General features: G+C 43.0%; 1 protein-coding gene across 5 annotated transcripts in view; it reads left to right on the top strand.

Moving 5' to 3' along the window:
- The window catches only part of SUGCT (succinyl-CoA:glutarate-CoA transferase), a 291,365-nt gene that overhangs the window by 179,472 nt on the left and 87,312 nt on the right, over window positions 1-24,581 (top strand). Inside the window, exon 13 of one of the 5 annotated variants that reach the window (XM_060280557.1) lies at window positions 20,342-22,853. The exons of 2 other annotated variants lie outside the window; for them this stretch is intronic. In XM_060280557.1, coding sequence (XP_060136540.1) covers window positions 20,342-20,371 — 30 coding nt within the window. In that variant the 3' untranslated portion in view covers window positions 20,372-22,853. 2 more of the 5 variants (XM_035129169.2, XM_060280558.1) reach the window with 2 other exon arrangements.

Here is a 24,581-nt window from a genome sequence, read left to right as displayed (position 1 = left end):
CCACCAGAGTCCCAGGCTGCCTGGGGAAGGAAACCAGGTACAACAGAGTGCAACACTCTGCTTGCACCAACCCTTCGCCCACTTCGCCACCACCAGATAAGGGATCAATGATTTACCAGGCTGCCTCTTATCCAAAAGCCTCCAAAAGTTACCTTGGATCTCTCTGAAGCCGTCTTAAGTAGCATGAGGTTAAAGCCATAGGTGTGAGGGTGTTGAAATAAGCCAAGACCACACAGGATTTATGAAACAAGAGTTGCATTTCCCAATATAAAAAGATACTTAAACAGCTGACAGCTCACGCTGGACTAAAAATCCTTTCACCTCTGCCACAAGGGACAATTTTCCCCATTCACCTGTAAGTGTACGTTGCCAATCAAAGTTACAACTGAAGCCTCAACGGATCATAGAATTGTACAGTTGGAAGAGACCCCAAGGGTCATCTAGTCCAACCCCCTGCAATGCAGGAATCCTTCACCTAATGTGGAAATTGAACCCCCGACCCTGAGATTAAGAGTCTCATGCTCTACCCACTGAGCTATCCCTCAGTGCCAATACACAGCAAGAGAAACCAATCTTGGATGGACCAATGGTACTTCCATTAACTTGGTTCATAACGAGAGGATGAAAAATAGGTTGTAGCTGGCCAGGGGCTACTGTTTTTATGGCATTTAGCTTTTACTTGCAATTAGCAACTAGCCCATGTTGTCAGCCACCATTATGGTTATGTCAGGTGATTGACAGGTGGGTGGTGGTCTGACAAACCCTTTTGAGGTTAAGGCTACAGTCCTAAGCTTTTTAACCAATGTGGCTCCTCTGAATTCCAATGGGTAACCTTGGGGTAAGCAGGATTCTCCCCCCACACCTCCCCCAGTTAATGCCTTCATGTTTTCAAATGTATCTCTGCAACCAGAAAGGCCACACATTTGCGGGGCAGGATTGAGGGGTAGAAAGGGAAATTAAGACTGAGGTTCCCAGGAATCTGGATTTGGCAGCAGATAACTGGATTCCACCCAGTAATCCACATACGTGTATGACAAATAGCCCTGCTAATAGATTCGGAAGGCTCTTAATGGCTGAAGTCTCGGCTGAGCAATTAAGTAGAGTGACCACATGTGAGCTGCACGTCCTGGAGAGAGGCAGATGAATTTCCCCTGAATTATTGAAAATAATCACAATCGGATTTAGCAGTGGGAGTGTGTGTCATGTTTCAGCTTGATACAAAATCCTACTATTTGGGGATTCATTCAGGAATCTTCCATCCAATGTGGGAAATCATATTGTCAGACTAGCCTTTGCCCCAAGAGTTGCCATTGTCTTATGACAATGAGGTTTTTGAGTCTCCTCTCTCTCTCTCTCTCTCTCTCTCTCTCTCTCTCTCTCTCTCTCTCTCACATACACACACACACACACACACTGCTTAGGCTGTGTGTCCTCAGCCAGCAAAATGTATTAATTTTTTTAGACAAAAGATTAAGGTTTTGATTGGCTGGTTTATCAGTAGACTGAGGTACTTACTTGCAGCTGTCCTAAGAGGCCTTCTATAAAATTGCAGGTGTTCAGTTTTAGCAAATAGTTGTTATTATATGGCTCCACTCTTGGCAGCTAGTAACAATGTTTCCTGAAATTGAAAAATGATTTTCTACCTTAAGCAGGAGTTTTACATTACTAGAATGCTGAAGGGGGGCAGGGGGAGAAAGAAAGCATGGAAAACCAAACCTCTCATCGGTACACTGGATTTGGTTTCTTTGCTTGTATGTATTTACCAATTTTGCATATTTTTTCCTACAATATAGCCCCCCCCCCTGAAGTGGTTACATCTGAAGCTTGGGCCAAAGCAACTCAAACAATGGTGAACTAATTATCAAGAGTTAGATGGTGTCCCCACTTCTCCCACTTCTAAAAGAGGACCAGCAGTTGCTTCTAACTTTCCAGAAAATCCCCTTTTGCGCTTAGAGCAGCAAAATATATTATTCTCCCAAAGGTTTACGTGTCGCACGGCCACATGATGAATGTCGGAAATGCTGCCAACACGTAAGCCTTCAGAAGAAGAGTCCCAACTCTGCGGTGTGCAGGTGTGAGAGGATGTTTTTAAAGGCATGAAAAAAGCTCACTCAGCCACCTTACTGGTTTATTACAGTACATGGAAACCACGCTAGCAGCACCCCAGGAAAGTTCAGCAAAGTTCTTCCCCCCTTCCCTCTTTGCAGGCCACTTTGATTCACATCCACCTACCTTGAAGTGCCAGGGGTGGGGAGAGACAATGTGAAAGGTTTGTCACCGTACTTGTTACAGCCAGTTGGCAAGTGGCCATAGCTGCAGGGAACAGAGGTATGAGATGTTTCCAAGCATAGCCACCTCCACAGTTTTTCCTCCAATTGTCGCTGTTGCTTTCCTTCCAGCTGCATTCACACCCACAAGCGCAGCCAGAGATAGCTATTTAGAGTTTGATGAGCTCTTAATGTGCTCTAATTTGGCATCCGATAAAGGAACCGCCACCATGTTCTGAACTGAGAGTTCATAAGAACATCTGCAGAGCCCTGAGGGTCAGACCAAGCCTGACACAGGGAAGCTGATATGTAAGCATTGGAGAGAAGAACCCTACACCACATTGTTTGGGAATATGTTGTGAGCAATATGCTGATGACACATAGCTCTGTTTCTCCTTTATATCTTCAGGTGAGGCAGTGTGTGTGCTGGACTGTTGTCTTGCTTTGGCAAAGGACTGGATGAGAGTCAACAAACTGAAGCTTAACCCAGATAAGAAAGAGACACTGTTAGTGGGTGGTTCCCTAGACCGGACGGATGGGAGGTCACCTGGGGTTACATACCTTGGGTCCTTTGCTGCCACTTGAGGCTTAGTGGGTCTTGGTGGTGCGCCCCTGTCTACACAAGGATAGCCCAACTTCTGTTGTCTATTTTCTGGTAAGTGCTAGGCTGGATTACCGCAATGTGTTATACGTAGTGCTGCCTCTGAAGATGGTTCAGAAACTTCAGTTAGTGTAGAATTCAGCAGCTCGGTTGCTCACCGGGGCAAGATGGTTTGAGCATATTACTTTGATCCTGACCCAACTGCACTGGCTGCCAATTAGTTTCCCAATTCAAAGTGCTGGTGTTGACCTATAAAGCCTTAAATGACCCAGGACCACAACACCTCAAGGACTGCCTCTCCCCATATAAACCAACCCGGGACCCCGATATCACCCTCTGAGATCCTTCTTTGTGTGCCTCCTCCACATGAGGTCTGGAGGGTGGCAACACGATAACAGGCCTTTCCTGCAGTGGTTCCCCATTTGTGGAATGCTCTCCTGGGAGTTTCAGCTGGCACCTTCCTTAGATACCTTTAGGCGCCAGGCAAAAGCGTTTCTCTTCAACCAGGTGTCTGACTAATCTACAGCCTTTTAAATATGTCTATGGGAGGGGAGCCATTATTGTTTTGTTGTTTCTGTTTTAACTATTTATTTTTGCTTTTAGCATGTATTTTTATCTTGTGAACTGCCCTGAGATCTTTTGATGAAGGATGATATATAAATATAAATATAAATATAAACAAAGACCTCCAGGCTACCACACAACCGTACTTATTCTAATTAGAGTAAAATGTACAAAACCTATATGGTTGGATCCAGATTTTAGTAACAAACACCAACCAACCAACCAACCAGCCAACAAACCAGAGCTCTTTATGAGTTAGAGCTCATGGAGGAAAGTGAATTCCTTTTACTTTTCCCAGAAAAAAAATGGACTAGAGTGGCTTAATCTACTCTAGAGACCTGTGCCTGTAAATTTCATTAACTTTGACCAAAAGGGGAAAACACTAACTGTTTTAGATTCCGCATTACACTGAATGGGGAACCCAGGGGTTTTATACAGAGTGACTCAGAAACAGATTGGAATTTTTAGACATACAGAGATACAGATAAAAGGCAAATACTGAATGAATGTTTATTATTACGGCTAAACAGCCAGTATAGAAGAGCCAGAATTTCAGTATAATGTTTACATAAACATTAAAAAGGTCAAAGTGGTATTTAATAATCAACATACTTACTAATTAAATATACCAATTAAATGCATTTAAAATATGCATCCAAGGATATATAAACTTCATTAAAAGTTGTTGTTTTTTTAAAAAAAGAATTTGACAGTGAGCTGTGTCAATTTATGACTGTTTGTGGAGCTGAACAATATTTTGCTTTATTTGACTTATGGCTATTGCACAAAATCTAGCCACATTTCTGGTGATGCAGGGATTCCAGTCGGACAAGAGGTAACTTAAATAGTATTCCTCTGTCTTCCCTGGTACTTTTCGTACAAGTGGCGTTATGAGGGAGGCTCTGATACCTAAATAAAATCTGGAGTAGAAAAGAACATAGCCCACGGTTTCAATTTGACCACTTTTACATGGGCAGATCCTCTCGCTGTGGGGAGTCTTTCTGTATCGTGCAGATGGCAAGATATTAAATGTGGCTTGTGTAAAATGCCTTTCTAAATTTGGGGTGGGGGTGATCAAGTTTGTCAAATAATTGGGAAGTGCTGGTGCCATTCTGTTTGTGCAAAGCATGGTATATAGAGCCGCTTGGGCATGAATGGTTTTGTAGTTCAGTATCTCTAATTCTCTGTGAAATGTTCGTTTTTGCTTTATTGTATCCTTGGGTTAGGACAGGGGTCGGCAAACTTTTTCAGAAGGGGGCCGATCCATAGGAACGAATTCCTATGCCCCACAAATAACCCAGAGATGCATTTTAAATAAAATGGCACATTCTACTCATGTAAAAACACGCTGATTCCTGGACCATCCGAAGGCCGGATTTAGAAGGCCGGATCTGGCCCCCGGCCTTAGTTTGCCTACCCATGGGTTAAGGTACTGTTGGTGGTAAAACCAAAGTATAATAATTTGGTGTTTAACTGTTTTTCCTCCAATTGGAGGTAAATATTGAAGCTCATGCACAATCTTAATAAATCCTGTTGATGCATACATTAATACAGATAGAGGCATATACATGCAAGCCACCTGAATAAATGGAGTAGAAAAACCTAACTTCAGGGTTTTAAAAAAACAGAAATTAAAGTAACATTGTAGATAATTAACAATGCAATCACCTGATATCTTCACATTTTGCCTCGGGGTGGGTGTTGCAGGAATAAGAAAGTACAAAGTGCTCTGCAAACATTAGCACCAACCTATCTGATGCTTATTATCTCTTAATAATAACTCGCTCTCTCTCTTACAGACACAGGTTACAGCTGATGACATAGAAATGTTCATTGCAGAGGTTTCCTTTTATCTCCTTATCTGCCCATTTCTCACTCTCATTTGTAATGAGCTCTCCAAGTTTATTCCATCACACAAATGTATCACTTTCAAAGACTTTGCTTTTCAGGCCCATGTCAGTCTCACAGATTAGAATGTGATATGAATCGGAGGCTGCATAGTTTCTTTAAACCTGAGCCAGTAGCACAGCTACACCCTTTCATCTGGCAGAATCCAGGACTTTAAAGTGAAAAGCTTGTTGTTGATTTAATCCTGTTTCCAGTCTATGCAGGTCACCTGAAATGCATTGCTCTGAATTTAAATGTTCACACATGATTTTATGTTGGAAAGTTTGTTTGTTTTTAAAAAAAACATGGGAAGACCACACTTACAAATATAAAATATTACATCAGTGGATTGACTTTTTCCAGACTCCAGACATGTTGACAGAACATTTTCTGTCATGTAAAGATCAGGCATATATAAGGATTTTTCATAAAGATATAAATGATTATACGTTTCCGAGCACAATTTAAAGTGTTGGTGCTGACCTTTAAAGCCCTAAATGGCCTCGGTCCAGTATACCTGAAGGAGCGTCTCCACCCCCATCGTTCTGCCCGGACACTGAGGTCCAGTGCCGAGGGCCTTCTGGTGGTTCCCTCACTGGAGAAGCAAAGCTACAGGGAACTAGGCAGAGGGCCTTTTCGGTAGTGGCACCCGCCCTGTGGAACACCCTCCCATCAGATGTCAAAGAGAAAAACAACTACCTGACATTTAGAAACATCTGAAGGCAGCCCTGTTTAGGGAAGTTTTTAATGTGTGACATTTTAATGTGTTTTAATCTTTGTTGGAAGCCGCCCAGAGTGGCTGGGTACAAATAAGTTGTTGTTGTTTGTTGTTGTTGTTGTTGTTGTTGTTGTTGTTGTTGTTGTTGTTGTTGTTATAATTATATAAATGAGTATGAAACCCACAAGCATAGTTTAGGGTTCATACTCTTAAGATGGGCATTTACTTACTACATGAAAATTGTAGCACAAATGCTTGGAAGAATCGTTTTCCATGTTTTGAAAAGTACGGGTTAGTGGGACTTACCTGTTCATAAATTATTTGGCCCAAGGACAGCGGTTAAGTCCCAGGATATATCCAGGAGCAGTTGCAGCTTGTCACTGCCATTCACTGGGCAGCAGTGAAATAGGGAGGAAGTCAGTTGTGTGTGTGTGCCTTGACAGGAGTGCCATATTGGCTCTGCGGATGAGCTAACTAACCTCCACATCACCCCCTTACCCCCTTATGATAAGCAGTAGCGGCTCCACTGCTAGGAGGCCAGGTGTGTGTTTCATAGTGTCTCTGCTCATTTACAACACCTCAGTCTCTCATAAATCAATAAACGTCTTTAATTTAGGAGAGCTGTAGCTCAGGGGTGGAGAGATGCTTTGCACACAGAAGGTTCCTCAGTTTCGGACTTCCGGTCTGTCGCGGCGGAGAGAAGGACGCAGGGACCTCGCACGCCGATGTCCCTGGCTTCGCGGAGGGGGGGGAGGTCCGCAGAGCGAGCGGATTCCCCGTAAAAACACCGGGTAGAGAGTCCCGGTGACTCACGCGCCCAGCGGCTGCTCCGTTTTTTGCGGATCCCCGCTGCCCGAGAGCTCAATAGAGCGATCGAGAGCCGGTGGGGTTGAACCGCGGGAGCCATTTTGGGTTTTATCTTACCTCCGAGAAGTGAAGCTCCGAGTCCCGACCCGGCAAGCGGCAGATTCTTCCGAAATAAATTTGAACTTCCAAAAAAGTAAGTGGAATTGTGATTACGGACTTTAAATTCGTTAATTGGAAAAATAGGAGAGACTTTAAAGAAACGGAAGTCGGTCTCTTCCTAATGGAAAATTGGGAGGCGCTTTAAATAACCTTAAGCTGAACGACAAAGGACTTTTGAGATTGTGGACCCGAGAGAAAGAAGACCTTTTTGAACCCTCTCAACTCCCGAGTCCGGCTCCCCTTGAGGTACAGCATTATTAAGGGGAGAGCGCTTTGACAGCTGTCAAAAAGCTGTCAAGCTGTCAAAAGACCGGGTGGACTGATTGTACTGTTAAAATCGGAAAAAATGGATGAAAATGTGTTAGAATTATTTAATTTTGGATTTAAGATTGGAGTCGTGATTGAGTTAAAAGACAAAGGAAAAGACCAGCCAAAATGGAGTCGACCGTCTGAGAAAGGAATTTTCCAGTACCTCTTTGTTCTCCACCTCCTGTTTGTCTGCGGTCAGGAGAAATATGAAAACAAAGTACTCTCGAGCCTTCCAGGAGGCTGTGCTAAACTATCTACAAACATGGGAGGATATCTACAAGGAACGGCAGCATCCCAATTTACCAGCAGACGAGGATGAAGTCCAAGCCCAGGATATAGAGGAAAATTTGACTTTAGAGATTGTGGAGATTGAATCTGGATGTCAGGAGGAACAACTGGATGAAAATTTTAAAGAGGACTTGGACTCAAAAAAATATGCTTGGGATGAAGCAAAGCATGGACCTCAAAAGGAAGAAAATCAAGCAGAGCAAGACAATGAGAAGCAAAGGAATTTGAGGATTGATGGACTTGAAGATCCTGGAGGGGGTGAAATGTGGGATGATGTTAGGGAGGAATGGAAAAGACAGGGGCAGGGGGGGACAAGGGCCTGGAGATGGACATGGGAAAGAATGGGTGTGGGGTGAATATTCTAGTTAAAAGACTTTGTTTTTAGTTTCTGAGAGATGGTTTTTCGAAATTTTGGCTTGTTTAACGGAAATGCTGATCCAATTGGGGGAAAAGACTTAGGGAGAGGAGATGGAGTCTAAAAATGAATGGAAAAAGTTGTACTTTCTGGAGGGAATTATAAGAACAGCTTAGGAAAGAATTTAAGTGAATGTAAATTTTTGTAAGATAAGTTAGGTTTAGGCAGAAAGCTGTCTACTCTCCTTTCCTTACTCTGAGATACTCAGTGGCAGGGGGTGCTCGGAGGGGTGAGGAGGGGATATAATGGAACCTTGGAAATGCTGTGCCCCACGGATTTCTCTTGTGGCAGGAGGGGGTCTGTGGGAGGGCAGCATGGAAAAGGAGGAGGGTTGAGTTAATATTATAAGAAAAGGATTTTAAACTGAAATAGAAAACCCGCCATCAATTTTAGATTTTGTTTTAAGGAAAACCAGGAGGAAGACTATCGAGGAAGTCACAAGTATAAGGTTAAGGTAATAAGAACTGGGGAGTTAAAACTCTCCCCTATTATGTTTGTATTGTGTTAAGGTATACCTATGAAAGAGCTGGGGGAATCCAATCCTCAGAACTCCTCCACTCCTGTCCTCTCAGTGGCAGGGGGTGGAAGAGGGGGGAGGCTAAACCCAACTTACAATGGACCCCTTTGATGCTCAAAGCACACTGGTTTCACTGGTGGCAGAGGTGAACCAGTGGGTGGAGGGAGAACGAAGGGACACTATTATATTGTATGTTTGTGTAGTTTGTTTAGTTTTGTTTGTAAAATCAATAAAAAATATATTATTTTTTTTAAAAAAAGAAGGTTCCTCAGTTTCTCTAGGTAGGGCTGAGATAGGCTCCTACCTGAAATTCTTAAACACACAGAAGCCCCCAGAGCAAGTAACCTTCCCTTTTGCTTACCAACCTCAGCAGGAGCACTAAGCCCAGTTTCCAAATGACCATTGCACAGTACCCCTCGCCAGAGCTATGTGAAAGTGGACTGTGCATCACGTAAAAAGCATGTGAGGAGACCTAAAAGACTTTACCAACTCCAGTATCATGTCTCTGCTAAATTCTCAGCAGAAATGGATCCTAACATAATAAATGCTACTGGTTTTCTGGACTCCCCAGAAAACCAGTAGCATTTATGACCAGCGTTGAACAAACATCATTATGCATGTCATTTACTGGTAGATATCATTCATTTGGTGCTCATAGCTGCTTCATAGCTAATTCTGGTTCAGTAGAAACACTTTCTGTTCTCGCTTTCTCATCCTGTCAGATAGGACACAGCATGATCTCTGGGATATTGTAATTATAGATGACAAGCTGAAATATATTTCAAAGGTTCTCTGCTACATCAGGTTATCACTGTCATGGCCTGGAAGAAGTGGGAGTGGGCAGTCTAGGGTCAGCTCAGTTGAGCACCTGGTTGATAAGTTGCTACTCCACTATTCCTTTTCACCAGGCACCCCCAAACTTCGGCCCTCCAGATGTTTTGGACTACAATTCCCATCATCCCTGACCACTGGTCCTGTTAGCTAGGGATCATGGGAGTTGTAGGTCAAAACATCTGTAGGGCCGCAGTTTGGGGATGCCTGCTTTTCACCATAGTCTATGGTCTCATCCACCAAGTGTGAAGAATTCAATCCTGGGTGGAAAGGTGGCAGAAAAGATGGACAATAATGGTGGACAAGATCCCTTGATAAACAGTTAGATCAATGAGCACATTTTCCAGAGATTTCTGCCCACCTCTGGTTCATCCATTCCATTCTATCTGTGATGTTCCTTTACATAGGAAGCATCTCCAAATGCCATTTGTATTCCAAGCTACACCTGCTTTTCGGGGGCGGGTTGTGTGTGAGTTGCCCTTGTCCTTAAGTAAATACATAATCTATAGAAATCTGGCTCCAAATGAAAGACTCGTCCTTTATGTTTGTGTTGTCTGTTGTATGTGTGTGTTTCTGTTCTCTTTGTCATTAAGGTAGGGCATCTGCTTTGAAAATATCTCTCAAGATTCATCTGCTCCTTCTTTTGTTCCCTTGTCTGAAGTTTTAATCCCCCATCACTCATAATTAGTTGCTGTGGAAATATTCCAACAAACATAAACAGGTCAGCATATAAGCACCACATGATTACCAAAAAACAAAGATTGTTTTCATGTAAGTGGACTAAAACATCCAGCGGTTAGATGTCTTTTCAATGCAATGTCTTTTCATCTTTCAAAGTGTTGCATCACAAATATTAATATAGAACCTTGCACTGCTTTGAAAAGTAACTCTATAATAATAGCTTGCTTGTTTTCCAGCGGACTCCTGATCAAATATGCTCAATTTACCATTTTAGGTTTTGGTTTTTTTTAACATCTTGGCAATTGAATTTGAAGTGACAGGCTATCCCTTACAGTCATACTTGAAGGTTCTGCAAATCAAGATATGCCCTTGCTTCAACATATGCAAGGCAAATGTTTCTTGAATGTGCACTTCACTGTTAAATGAATATGTTTCTACTTATGTTTCTTTGATTATTGAACACCTTTTACCTTCCATCATTTATCACATCATTCCATTGATCCAACATCTGAGCTAACCTGTTGCTGTTGATAGAGTATCAAATCCAGAATACTGTGTTATCCTGAATGAAACGACAGATGATAATTCTTTGTGAATCAGTTCTTAAATCTACAAAGTTTATGGGTACATTGAGAGCAAGAATGCATTCCTTGGGAAGTCTTTTCCTCTTCTTTTCACATAGACCTGAGAAAGCATAGATACTTACATTGTAAATATGAGTAATTTTGTTTAGAATATTTGGAATAGACATTTTTTGGGGCAGTGATTGTATTAGCAGAAGGAAACAGAACATCAGACACTGTGGGCAGATTAAGAAATATGCGCCAGGTGTGCACATAACTGCCTTCTATGTTGGAATTTGGTAATGTGAGAAATAGCTTGTGAGAGCTGGACCATAAAGAAGGCTGATCGCCGAAAAATTGATGCTTTTGAATTCTGGTGCTGGAGCAGACTCTTAAGAGTCCCATGGACTGCAAGAAGATCAAACCTATCCATTCTGAAGGAAATCAGCCCCGAGTGCTCACTGGAAGGACAGATCCTGAAGCTGAGGTTCCAATACTTTGGCCACTTCATGAGAACAGAAGACTCCCTGGAAAAGACACTGATGTTGGGAAAGATTGAGGGCACTAGGAGAAGGGGGCGACAGAGGACGAGATGGTTGGACAGTGTTCTCGAAGCTACGAACATGAGTTTGACCAAACTGCGGGAGGCAGTGGAAGACAGGAGTGCCTGGCGTGCTCTGGTCCATGGGGTCACGAAGAGTCGGACACGACTAAACGACTAAACAACAACAACAGTCATAGACTCATAGAATCTTAGAGTTGGAAAGGACCCAAGTGGCATCTAGTCCAACCCCTGCAGGGATATCTGCTAAAACATCCAGTTAGAGCATGGCTTTGAAATTGAGTCTATATTTCCTAAAAAGGTAAAGGGACCCCTGACCATTAGGTCCAGTCGTGACCGACTCTGGGGTTGCGTGCTTATCTCGCATTATTGGCCGAGGGAGCCGGCGTATAGCTTCCAGGTCATGTGGCCAGCATGACAAAGCCGCTTCTGGCAAACCAGAGCAGCACATGGAAACGCCGTTTACCTTCCCACTGTAGCGGTTCCTATTTATCTACTTGCATTTTGACGTGCTTTCGAACTGCTAGGTTGGCAGGAGCTGGGACCAAGCAACGGGAGCTCACCCCGTCACAGGGATTCGAACCGCCGACCTTCTGATCAGCAAGCCCTAGGCTCAGTGGTTTAACCACAGCGCCACCTGGGTCCCTCTATATTTCCTAGTGACCTGCTAATTCATTGTCCTCTCAATGTTTGGGTGGTTCACTGAAATTATCTGCTAGAACAGACTTTCTCAGCTTGCTGGCAGTGGCTGATGAGAGTTGCTGGCCAAAACACATGGAGGGCGCCAAGTTGGGGAAGGCTGCCATGGAACCCCTGACAGTTGAAGGAAGAATTATCCCCACTTGTTTCAAAATGATGGTATTATCTTTCATATGTCAGCTTCAGCTATTAAAAATGCCTTTCCAGGGATACTTACAAGGGAGTAACATGATTAAATTGAGTGGAGCTTACTTCCAAGGAAACATAGATTCATAGAACTGTAGAGTTGGAAGGGTTCCCCGGGGGTCATCTAGTCCAACCCCCTGCAATGCAGGAATATACAGGGGGCCCATATGGCGATTGAACCTGCTACCTTCGTGATATCAGCGCAACACATTAGGATCAGGCTTACAAGCATACTTTGCTTATGGGGTGTTTTGTTAGCTAGGTTTCATTTATTAGCTGTGCAAGTCTATGCATGTGGGTGGTTTAGGGCAGTGTTTCTCAATCTTTTTTGGGCCACGGCACACTTGTTCCGTGAAAAAAATCACGAGGCACACCACCATTAAAAAGGTTAAAAAATTTAACTCTGTGCCGCCCTATATTATAATTATGACTGTAAGAAACACTTGCCAAATATTGCTTTCCGGCGGGTCAGTGTTGTGTATTGGCGGACGCCAGGCTCGTTTGCATTGAGCTTTGGGAAAGAGGAGGAGAAATATTGCTTTCCGGTGGGTCAGTGTTGTTTATTGGCGGCCGCCAGGCACGTGACAATGCAAATCGCCCTTCTCATCGCCGCACGTCGCGGCACACCAGCCAGCGTCTCGCGGCACACTAGTGTGCCACGGAACAGCGGTTGAGAAACGCTGGTTTAGGGAATCAGGATGCCAATTGCCCTCGTAACAACGTGTGAATGAATTTTCCCCCATTGATGAAAATCTGATAAGCATTCCTACCCACATAGGTTTTAGCTGAAGCACTAGGCCTCAGTCAGGCTTTTCTTTCAGCATCAGAAGTTACATGAACCTCTGAGCAGCCTTACAACATGAAACCATCAGCTGTTCACATCTGCCTTTGGAACTGTGCTGTACAGTAGTATATTTTTTCATTTTTATATCAAGATGCGCCCACGACAAGTTTATAGAAGTTAGAAATTCAGCCGGAGGATGCATTAGGAAGAGCAAAAGCTCATGCATAGTTTTTATATTATTCACACAGCTGGAATGTTTATAGTTAGAACAGAGTGTAGCGAGAGCAAATGCTGAACCACATCAAGAGGTTCCCATGTCGTGCATGTCGCTTAACTATCAATTCTATAAGGGCGTTTGCTATGTTCTTCGCACACAGAAAGACCACAACTAAGTGCCTAAAAATATCCCATGAGTTTATAAAAATGCGGACAAACAACCCTCTCCTTTTGATAATTCAAATGCATTGTTTCAGTCAGATGGCTATGCAACATCTGGTGTTCCAGAAAGCATTTTAAAATGTCACCTCACTTTTCCTTTTCTGTTCACTTTTTTGAGTGCTCCTTTGGAGGATTTTGGGGAGGATGTCATATTCTGAAGAAGCATATCCAAAATACAGAGGAAGGGATCTATGAATAGCATTTTATGTACGAATCTAATAAAATACGGAGTTGATGGCAGAGAAAGAGCTGCAAGTGTGACACTCTTGAAAAAAGCCACAACTTACTGTCCTAAGTGTGAAGTTAATTTTCCAGGCGTTCAAGTTGCAGGGTGTATTTAGATCCTCAATTGGAAAGCTAAAACATTTGTTCCATCATAATGGACTTCACAAACATTTTTAGTTTGAAAATGAACCAACCATTCCAGCCACAGGCTGGAAAAAGAGCAAAAATATATTCAGATAAAAATCTACCTCTAACCTTGCATGGCCCCCCATTCCTTAATGTCATGAAATAGCTTTTGCCTTTATTTTTGGTATCCTGTGGTATGAAACAACACAAGGGTATTGCTGTTGTTGAATTTATACTGCTTTTCAGCCCTAGGAGCACCAAACAACACTTCAGAGACAACATTTATGTGAAGCTTTGCAGACTCTACCATCAAGTACAGAAGCCAGGTGAAAACCCTAGTTGAAGCTGCTGATATTTGCCTATCAACTTCAAGTAATGCCTTGTAGGTCTAGGAAGAAAACTCCTGTGTCTGAGGAAGCAGGCTTTTGCCCATGAAATCTCATACCACAATAATTCTCTTCTGTTAATAGATGGTTTTCTTTTCTTCTCTTCTGTTACCTGGTGATATGCTGGGTTGAATGGAGACCTCCATCTTTTCCTCTAACCACAACTGGAGCAGCAAGGAAGGTGGGATGGAGAAGCTCTTCTCCAGCTCAGATTAAAATCGATCTGGAGAATAATTTTTCAGGGCTTTAACGCTCGACTTATATTTGAGGTAAGAATTATATACTACCAAGATATGTATTTCCAAATTGGGAAACACGGAACTCTGAAATCTTGCTGTGATGTTTATGACAGACCTGTTCTTTGTTCTAAGCCACAATTTCAAACTTCCCTTGGTTAATCACGGGCAAGTCTGTTCCAGGACTTTGGTGTAACTGGAGGGCCATGGGGATTTTAGGAAGAAGGAGTCTGGTGATGCCCTGTATGCAGGAAGGAACCTGGTTGTACCTTATTTTATTCCTAGGAGTCCCAGACTGTGACTGCAGCATTCACTACTTGTAGGGAGGGAATAGCAGGGGAGGGGGCTCTGCTTTGAATATCTGGTCTTCTGTTTGGAGGTGCCAACAAAATGGAGCACAACAACGGCACCTTCCTAAAAGCACCTATGAGCAACTTTTGTTTTTGCAAAGAGAACTTGAATACAGAGTACGGTTGAGCCTATTATCAGCTGCTCTATGAAGTGGTGATGCAGTGTGATGCAGCAGCTAAAAAAGCCAATGCAATTCTGGGCTGCATCAATAGGAGTATAGCATCTAGATCTAGGGAAGTAATAGTACCACTGTATTCTGCTCTGGTCAGACCTCACCTGGAGTACTGTGTCCAGCTGGAACGTGTCCAGAAGAGGGCAACCAAAACGGTCAAAGGCCTGGAAACGATGCCTTATGAGGAACGGCTTAGGGAGCTGGGTATGTTTAGCCTGGAGAAGAGAAGGTTAAGGGGTGATATGATAGCCATGTTCAAATATATGAAAGGATGTCATATGGAGGAGGGAGAAAGGTTGTTTTCTACTGCTCCAGAGAAGCGGACACGGAGCAATGGATTCAAACTACAAGAAAGAAGATTCCACCTCAACATTAGGAAGAACTTCCTGACAGTAAGAGCTGTTTGGCAGTGGAATTTGCTACCAAGGAGTGTGGTGGAGTCTCCTTCTTTGGAGGTCTTTAAGCAGAGGCTTGACAGCCATATGCCAGGAATGCTTTGATGATGTTTCCTGCTTGGCAGGGGGTTGGACTGGATGGCCCTTGTGGTCTCTTCCAACTCTATGATTCTGTGGTGAGGGCTGGGGAATGCACCTTAAAAAAGAGGCAGCACAAACATACTGCAGATTTTGGATCTTCTGTAGATTCGAAATCCATTCAGTTGTATACAGAAGTTTTCAATCTTTCTTTCGTTTAGATTCCAGAATAAAAGAGGGAAGGAGGGGAGAAGTCTCAATGGTATTAGCTTGTCCAAATGTCTAGTGAACTCTTGCTTTTGCTTGCAGCGATATGGACTATGTGAAATGTTGACACTTGGAACATGTTTGGTAATTTGTGCTCTTAAGTGTGCATCCCAGCTGTCCTTCAGGCATTTCTGCCTGTGTGTGTTCTTGCTCTCTCTCGAATCCCTGAAGCCACTTCTTGCTTGGCCATTCCTCTTCTGGTTTCCCTTATGTATAGGTAACAAATGCCCAAAGCTCAGCTTTGTGCACTGGAAATCCTATTTATGTGCAGACCACACTCCTGTTAACAATACATTTCTGGGTGGTGCGGAGTGTGGGAAGATAAATGATTGGATGTTCCCATAGACAACGAAACATATTACCACCCCCACCCCCCAACTTGCATGGTTTAGACCCTCTTCTATACATAACTCTCACCTGGGATTTTCTTGGCTATTGTTCCTCCTTTTTGCAGCTAGCTTTTATTTCGCACATCATTATGTGAAGCACTGTTTACAGGGATGCACTGCCCTTGTCACAGCAGAACTGTGTTGCCTGCACCTGCGTCTTGAAGCGTTGGGTTGAGGGAATACTCTGAAAACGTTGGAATCGTTCACTTTAGAGTGTGTGATTGCGCGTGGTGCCAGTTATTTATTTATTTTTGTTCGCGCACCCCACCCTCTGAAGGTGTGTTTCTCACTTGAGGAAACAGATCTAGTGTAGGGCTACAAGCTTTAAAGAAGAGATCACAGAATAATTCATTATTCCTAGGATGGCCAATGCCATGATACTTGGAAGGAAGAGGGACAGATGAGCCATTCAGTGATGACGGTAGGAGGGTATCGCCACACTTTTATTTTATTTTTTTAAAAGCAATTTATTAAATTTTCCAAATAAACACATTAAACAAAACTAAACTAAACATTCAAAAACAAATACAACACACACAATTTTTTCTTTTTAACAATTATTCTCATATCTCTAATTCCCAATGCTCTGCCGAGCTTTGACTTCCCTCCCTCCCTTCATTTGGTTTTCTTTCCAACTCTTATCTCACAGTTCCTTATTCCTTATTTCAAGTCATTTCGTGGGATTTATTTCAGTCCTGCAAGTGTCTTTAAACTTCTACAGTGCTTTTCCATATATTTCACAAATTTACTCCAGTCTTTTTGGAACTTTGCCTCTCCCTGGTTTCGGATCCTGCTAGTCAGTCTTGCTAATTCCGCATAGTCTATCATTTTTGTCTGCCACTCTTCAATCGTCGGCAATTCCTGGGTTTTCCATTTTTGGGCTAACAAATGTCCTAGCCGCGGTTGTCGCATACAAAAATAGTATTTGATCCTCCTTTACAATCTCCTGTCCAATAAGTCCTAATAGAAAAGCTTCAGGTTTTTTGGGAAAAGTGTATTTAAGAATCTTTTTCAATTCGTTATATATGGGTATCACCACACTTTTAAAGGGTTGCCTTTATAAAAGGGTTTTGGACACTTCAGCTGGCACAAAATGTATCTAAGGTGGCTTCTGGAGCCTGTCGGTCATAATCTGATTCTGTGTGGGCTGGATTTTAGTGCAGGGGTTTCTATCTACTGCCAGCAGTGACTGTGGGCTGCTAAAGGAGCCATCCTGCAGCTGGTGCTTCACTGGGTGTGAACACTGCACAGGAGGAAGGCGCAGTACCACCATCCTCACCAGTGGGGTCTTCTGGAACCTCCAGAGCATGCGCAGTGGGAGACTCTGGAGGCCCTACTCCACTTCTGAACCTTAGTAGTGAGGCATAAAGAGGATGATTGCCCAGGAAATACCTGGGGCAGTTCTGCAACAGGAGGAAGGCAGAAGGAACTGTTCACCCTGCTAGAGTCCCATAAGCATAAAAATACTGTCACCGTTCTATAGGACATTCTGGCCAGGGGAGAAGCAAGAGGGGGCAAGGGTGCCTTTTTTCAATCTCCTCCTCATCTCCTTCCTGCTCTAGGGATTCATCGTCTGCTTGAGCATGCTTCAGTCTCCCCTGCCAGTTGAAGGCAGGGACAGCAAGAAAAGGAAAAGGCATGTAGGGCCTTTGCCAATGCCACTCAGGCCATGACAGGGTCCAGGCCTGGTGATGCCCAGTCTATGAGTCACTGTCACAACCTCTCTGGCCAGGTCTGAAGAGCCCAATCAATCTGAAGAGAGGCAGGATAGGGGGTTGTCAGAAGAGGATTTGGATGCCCCCTGCATGTGTCAGGGCCACCTTTTATACGTTTACAGTCGTACCTCGGGTTACGACCACCTCGGGTTGCGAACAATTCGGGTTACGAACTCCATAAACCCAGAAGTATTTTTTACTGCACGCACATCCCGCGCATGCGCAGAAGCGACGTGCACGCTTTGCGCAAGCGCAAAGCGCGTAAATCGTGAAAATAGCGCTTTGCGCATGCGCAAAATGATGGTTCGGGTCGTGTTCGGGTTACGAACTTTTCGGGTTATGAACTGCGACCCGGAACGGATCGTGTTCGTAACCCGAGGTATTACTGTAGTATTTTCCTGCACTTCTGGACACGGCAACACACCCTCCTCTTTCTGTTCTGGCCCTGCAGTACCTCTGAAGAGAAAGTTTCTTGGCCACCCTCTGGTGTTTCTTGACTCCCTGAGTTTCTCAACAGAGAGCACAAAGCAGAGCTTCACATAACTAACTTCATACGCTCATGAGGAAAGTTCTAGAAAGTCTCAAACTTCCAGTGGTAGACACCACCTTTGCACCACCTTCTTTGGCCTTTGATGGGAATAAATATTAAATTGGCTAACTTTCTTTGGTTAAGTCATTCCCATGGAGGTCCAGAAGACTCTTGTGACAAATGTATTGAGGTGTTTCTGTGCAGCGGATTTGAAGCATCAAGGCCTTGAATACAGTCCCACTTACCCTTAAAGAATGACGGTGTCCATTTATCGAAAGCTGTATTCTGTAATAAGCACAAATGCATTCGTGGAGATACGATCACTTTCTTCCTCCCTGCAATGAGACATATAATTTTATGCAGCCAAAGCAAACAGAGGAAACAACCTCTTGGCAAACTGATGCCTCTAAAGAAGAGCTGTGCTCAAAATGAGGAGATGCCTTTGGTTCGGGTGAGTCCTCTGAGGATACCTGCAGCATTGTAATTCTGCAATATTCCTTGCTGCTGCAGGAATAACACCTCTGGTTTTTATGGTTCCTCAAAAATATTTCCAGTAACCCATTATTTTAAATGAACACAATATCTGCACAATGTGCCAAAACTATAACATTTCCCTGTGTTTGCCCTGTACTTTGTTGTGCATCATACCCTTTAAAAGACATGAGCTGCAGCAATTCCCCCCCCCCCCCAAAAAAGGCTTTGTAGTTTGGTGGAAGCTTGAGTGTCGGTGCAGGAATCGAGTTGCGGCAACACAGCTCATGCTACAAAGTAAGCTGTGTGTTTCCATGGCATATATCCTGTGATGAAAGCTTCTCTCTGAAGTAGTCACTCTTGGTAAGCAATGCATTCTTTCAAGGCACAAATGCTATTTTGTTCTTTGACAGGTAATTATAAACTCTGTCTTGGGGAGTGGGAGTTGGGGGAAGAGCAGTTCCACAAAATGCCAGCTTTCAAGTTTAGTTTTTAGTTAATCTACTTAAACCTTGTGTGTGTGTCTGTGTGTATATATACCTGTGTATATCATATCATTATAATATATATGCCTAACACAGCCGGCGGTTCAAAAATTCTTTGAAAGCACTTCCCTCTCAAAATTAATCTTAAGGCTACGGAGACTAGCTAAGCTTTGACAGTTGAAATCAGTTGGGTATACAGTGTCTATGTATCTTTATAGATGTCGGTAACTGATATTGCAGGCCGTCCTGACAAGTGTCATCCCCTTATGAGTCATATGCATTTTTTTTAAAAAAAACCCAGGTTAAAATGTGCATGTTTATTATGTGGCATGTGACTGCAAAAGACACCTGTGAGTTTTTATTCCTTCTATTTGTACGTTGCACGTTATCCACAAATCTTTACGGACAGTTATGTAATTCATGTGTTTTTTATATACAGCATTCTTTAATGCAAAGGATCACAAAACACTTCGGCCCTAAGCTAAAGAAAATAGGGAGACTTTAAGGTGAGATTGAAAGGGAGGAAGTGACTCAGTGGTTGAGGGGGAGCCTTCCAGATGGACAGAACAGCGCAAGTATGAGAGCGACACCCGACTGTGAAAGGCCAGGGGGAGAAAGCAGAGAGGAGGCCAAGACTTGGAAAGGCAGAGCGAGTGGAGAAAGAGGTGAACATGAGGTCATAGAGGTAGGGTGGAGTGAGCCCTTGGGGGATTTGTGAAAACAAGGAAGGTATGTCTGAGCTGAAAGAAGACACAGATAGGAAGGGGGTGTGTGGCGTATTTCCCCACTTCTTCGTGGCAGCAATGCCTGGCTGCTGCAGCCGCTTTCAAGAATGATTGATTGCAAATTCATTCTGCTTGCCAAGCTTTATGTAATGTTATTAGCTGATTGCCACACTTACCAGATAATTTCCAGCAGAGCACAAGTGTAGTCTTAATTCACCCGCATTTGCTCTTTCATTCACCTCCATGAAAGAAAAGAAGACAACAACAACCCCAGACCTTGTGGTTTTTATTCCTATACGAACTCCACACACACACACCCTTCTCCAAATGTTTGCTCTTTTGTGGAAAATGCAAGCATGGCTTTTCAGAACTGAGCACTGAAATGCACAGGAGGTGAAGAAAGGTGGCAACGTGCCAAGGTTGGAGAGGTGCTTGCCCTTTTCATGAGAACGGAGGGTGGGTGTAGGACGAGGAGAAGAGACTCACTTGCCTCCTCTGCATTTTTGTCCCATCAGAATGGGGTGACCTACGTCTCCAGACCTTAATCCAATCAAAATTCTGTGGGGGGAGCTGAAGGTTCAAGTAGCTACACATCAGCCTCGAAATCTTACTGACTTGGAGAGGATCTGCAAGGAGGAGTGGAACAAATACCTCCTGAGATGTGTGCAAACCTGGTGGCCACCTACAATAAACGTCTGACCTCTGTAATTGCCAACAAGGGTTTTGCCACCAATTACTAAGTCATCTTTTGCAAAGGGATCAAATACTTATTTCACTCATTATAACGCACCTCAATCTCTGACTTTTGTCTTCTGGATTTTTTGGGTTTTTCCTGTTGTTGTTCTGTCTCTCACAGCTACAATAAAGCTACCATTAAAATTATGAAACTGGTCATTTCTTTGTCAGAGGGCAAACGGGCAAATTTAGCAGGGGATCAAATACTCCCCCCCCCTCACTGTATATCAAAACTTGGTGAATGTCAACATTCACCTGTGAATGCTGACAATTCCAGATTAATTTTGTAAGTGCCCCAAAGTAAACACATGTTTTCCTACCATTCAGGCATACACAAATGAATGCTGACAAAGACATTTAATGATGATCGACATTTAGTAGCATATCACTAAGCTTTTAGTCATTCACCAAAACTTTATGAGTTTGTCAACATTTACATTTGAATGTTGACATTCACCAAATTTCGCGCATTCACCATAACGTCTTGCAGTGTAGGAGTTTTTTTGGGGGGGAGGGGTTCTTGTTTTCTGGGTGGGATGTGTGGTAGATGTAAGCAGAACAGACTCCTGAAGTCTTCTTTCTGGTCCGCCTCAGAAGCCCTGTCCCCTGGGAGCCCACCAATGAGGCTGATTGGCTCCCAACTCCACTCACAGACTCCGCCCTATGAGCTGCATGAAATGCCACGCCTGGGGCGGAAGGTTCCTGCCTTTTTCACCGACCAACGTTAAGTTGGAAACGGGGGGAATAATGTCAAGACATACAATTCTTGTTACAGAATGTAACCCTGGGGCGTTATGCGATCATATCTTTGGAGCTAATCTAACAAGAAAGAAGGCATGACAATACAAGTCCTTGAGAAGATCTTAATTAAAGGCATTATTGGTACTAGAAGTTCCTCATAATACTCATATCAAGCCACATTTACCCAAATGTGTTGGCCTTATTAGCAGAATCCCCTTCAGTGGGATGAGAATTTAAGAGTCTGATCAATAATGAACTAGCTTGCTGCCTTATTAAATTCATAGTTTCTTGGGCAGCCATTAAATAAATGCTAACTTTGGAATGTCTGCAAAGAAAGGAATTGTTGCATTTTCTCCGTAATAATTTCCCCATTCCGATTGTCTGTTAACTTGGATGGATTTAGTCCCTTTTAAATCACAGGTTTATCCATGTGCAGGCCAAATGTTTTGAGTCGGAGATATTTCACACACACACACTAAATAAATAAAGGCGCTTTTAAAGCGTCCGCTAACATCTTTTCCTTGAAAACGTCTAGGACGCACTCAGACACGGAAAGATCATAAAGTGGTGGGACATTTTAAAGAAGTGCTATTAGCTGTTTCTTAACACCGTTGGCTGGAAATGACATTTGCATCCAGAACTTGCTTTTCTTCCTTCCACATCCAGACATTTTGTCGCAACAGGATTTATAGTTTTGGCTCCGAAGTCAGGAATGATTTGATTATCTCCTCTAGCAAAAAAAATTAAAATAAAGTAAAAGACTCTGAAAAGACAGAGCATTCCTTCTTATGCACCAGAATAATGCCCAATTCTTTATCTAATTATCTTTGTTTAACTTCAGTAAATACATCCTTCTGTTGAGCCACCTGATGTTGGCCAATTTACTGCAAGTTGGGTTTCTTGTGAGATCTAGTAGAGATGGCTCAACTGTCTGAAGACTCCTACCAGAGGTGGTGGACTCTCCTTCCTTGGAGGTTTTTAAGCAGAGCTTGGCTGGCCATCTGACATGTATTATCTAGTTGAGATCCCTGTGTTGCAGGAGCTTAGACTGGGGAAGCTTCAGGGTGCCTCCCAACTCTACAATTCTATGAATCTGTGAAGCTCACCATGGATTAGCTCATGGATTAATTGATGGCATTCAGGTGCCAGCTCAGAAAATGGCTTTTCGCTGATGATTTAGTAACTTTTGTTATTTTGCTGCCGCGTTTTTGTGATTTTACATATAGATATGGCTGTGTGTCAACATTCAGTTCTCGCAAGGGCTAGGCAGTTATCTGTTACCCTTGAGGGGGAACAACCAGTGGGACGGAGGGAAACAAAAGCAAATTTTGCTCCTCTTTTCTCATGGCTCCCCTCTTTGCTGCTCCTACCACTGAATAAAAGGGACCCAGGTGGCGCTATGGGATAAACCACAGAGTCTAGGGCTTGCTGATCAGAAGGTCGGCGGTTCGAATCCCTACAACAGGGTGAGCTTCCGTTGCTCGGTCCCAGCTCCTGCCCACCTAGCAGTTCGAAAGCACATCAAAGTGCAAGTAGCTAAATAGGGACCGCTCCGGCAGGAAGGTAAACGGCGTTTCCGTGCACTGCTCTGGTTTGCCAGAAGCAGCTTTGTCATGCTGGCCACATGACCTGGAAGCTGTCTGCGGACAAACACTGGCTCCCTCGGCCTATTGAGCAAGATGAGCGCCGCAACCCCAGAGTCGGACACGACTGGACCTGATGGTCAAGGGCCCCTTTACCTTTACCACTGAATAAAGGTAAGAAAATAGGTGTGTGTTTGGGTGGATGGACAGGGGGGACTTTTGGCAATGGGGAAGTTGGGGAAGGCAGGCAGGATTTTATTCCAACCTATAATTTTATTAAGTATTTGACAAAATGTATAGACTGCCGCATCAAAATAATAATAATGATAATATCCAAGCAGTTTACATAAGATACCAGTAGTGTAAAACATTTTAGCAAAAATACTGATAAAAGAAATAAAACATGGTAAAATTATTTTTAAAAATGGAGATAAAAGCAACAGGATTTAAAAGCAAGTATACTAAATTGCAGAAACGTAGTCTAATCGCCGCAAATAAAAAGGAAATAACAGAAGTATTTAGCCGATTTTAGACCAGGAGGGAAAGAGGCAATAGGGATCACCATAGGCTCTACTTTATGTACGATAGTCTTTATTCAAGCTTTCTAATATGTATTCAATAAACAAAATTACAATTATGCAACAAATCTGTGCTGTATGCATTATGTAAATCCAGGCTGAAGTTTCCAAGTACCGAGTTGTGGGAAAGAATAAAATGGGGAAAATGTCAATTTACACAGGTGCCCCTTTGGTCTTGGCAACATTCACCCACCTGGCAAGAGTTACGAGAGGCCAGTGGTACGTATTGTGGAACCTCCTCATCTGACAACACATGCAAAAAGGAGATACCAATACCAATTTTCAAAAAAACCCAACCTTTTTTGTTCTTTCTGCATAATGCTCCTATTTGACGCAATGAGTTTCTCTGTTAATGTCCAGACTTTATTCTACCATTCCTGTATTGTAAATGGAGTATCGTAACGCCAGCAAGACTAGGAAATGTATTGGGCTATAAGCTTTTGCAGACTGAAGGCACTTCTTTAGTAGCAGTGAATTTAATCTATCTGCTTATTTTACATATTAAAAATTTACACAGTCTGGCAGTGTTTATTTTTAAATATGTCTCTTAGCCCACAGGGAATCCTGTATTTCCCACCCCACCCACAAAAATGTCTGTAGTGTAAATACTTCCTTCCACTGTTATAGATAATAGATATTACTGTAGAACACTTTGAGACCTAGATGGTGAGAAACAGAAAGTAAAATGATAAAATAAATAAATCTCCACTGCTGGGCAGTAAAGGCCAGCCAAGAACAAAAAATGTGGCTCGTTCGCAAAGAAAGAGAAACCCAGATGCATTGTGTGGAATTCTTTTACCAAATGAAATACAACTCATTTTTACATGCTGTAGAACAAAGGCTTGCTTTAATAGAATTAAACATTAAATTGGATTATTTGTGGAGGATTCACTATTACAATTACGGTACATTTTTAAAAAAGTCCTTCAGGCCAAACTTTTAAGAATAAATCTAGAAACCAACCAGCATTATGTGATGTGATAATTATAACAATTATTTTTGGAGAAGGACATCATTAAAAAGTTAGTCTGAAAGGCTGTACATCTGACATATGATTTTCTTCTTCTCTGTGGAATCTGTTTTATGTGTGCTTGGCAACTAGGAGAGGAGGAAAAAGT

Source organism: Zootoca vivipara, chromosome 12 (assembly GCF_963506605.1).
Source record: "Zootoca vivipara chromosome 12, rZooViv1.1, whole genome shotgun sequence".
NCBI lineage: Eukaryota > Metazoa > Chordata > Lepidosauria > Squamata > Lacertidae > Zootoca > Zootoca vivipara.
This window is presented reverse-complemented; position numbering and strand designations above follow the sequence as displayed.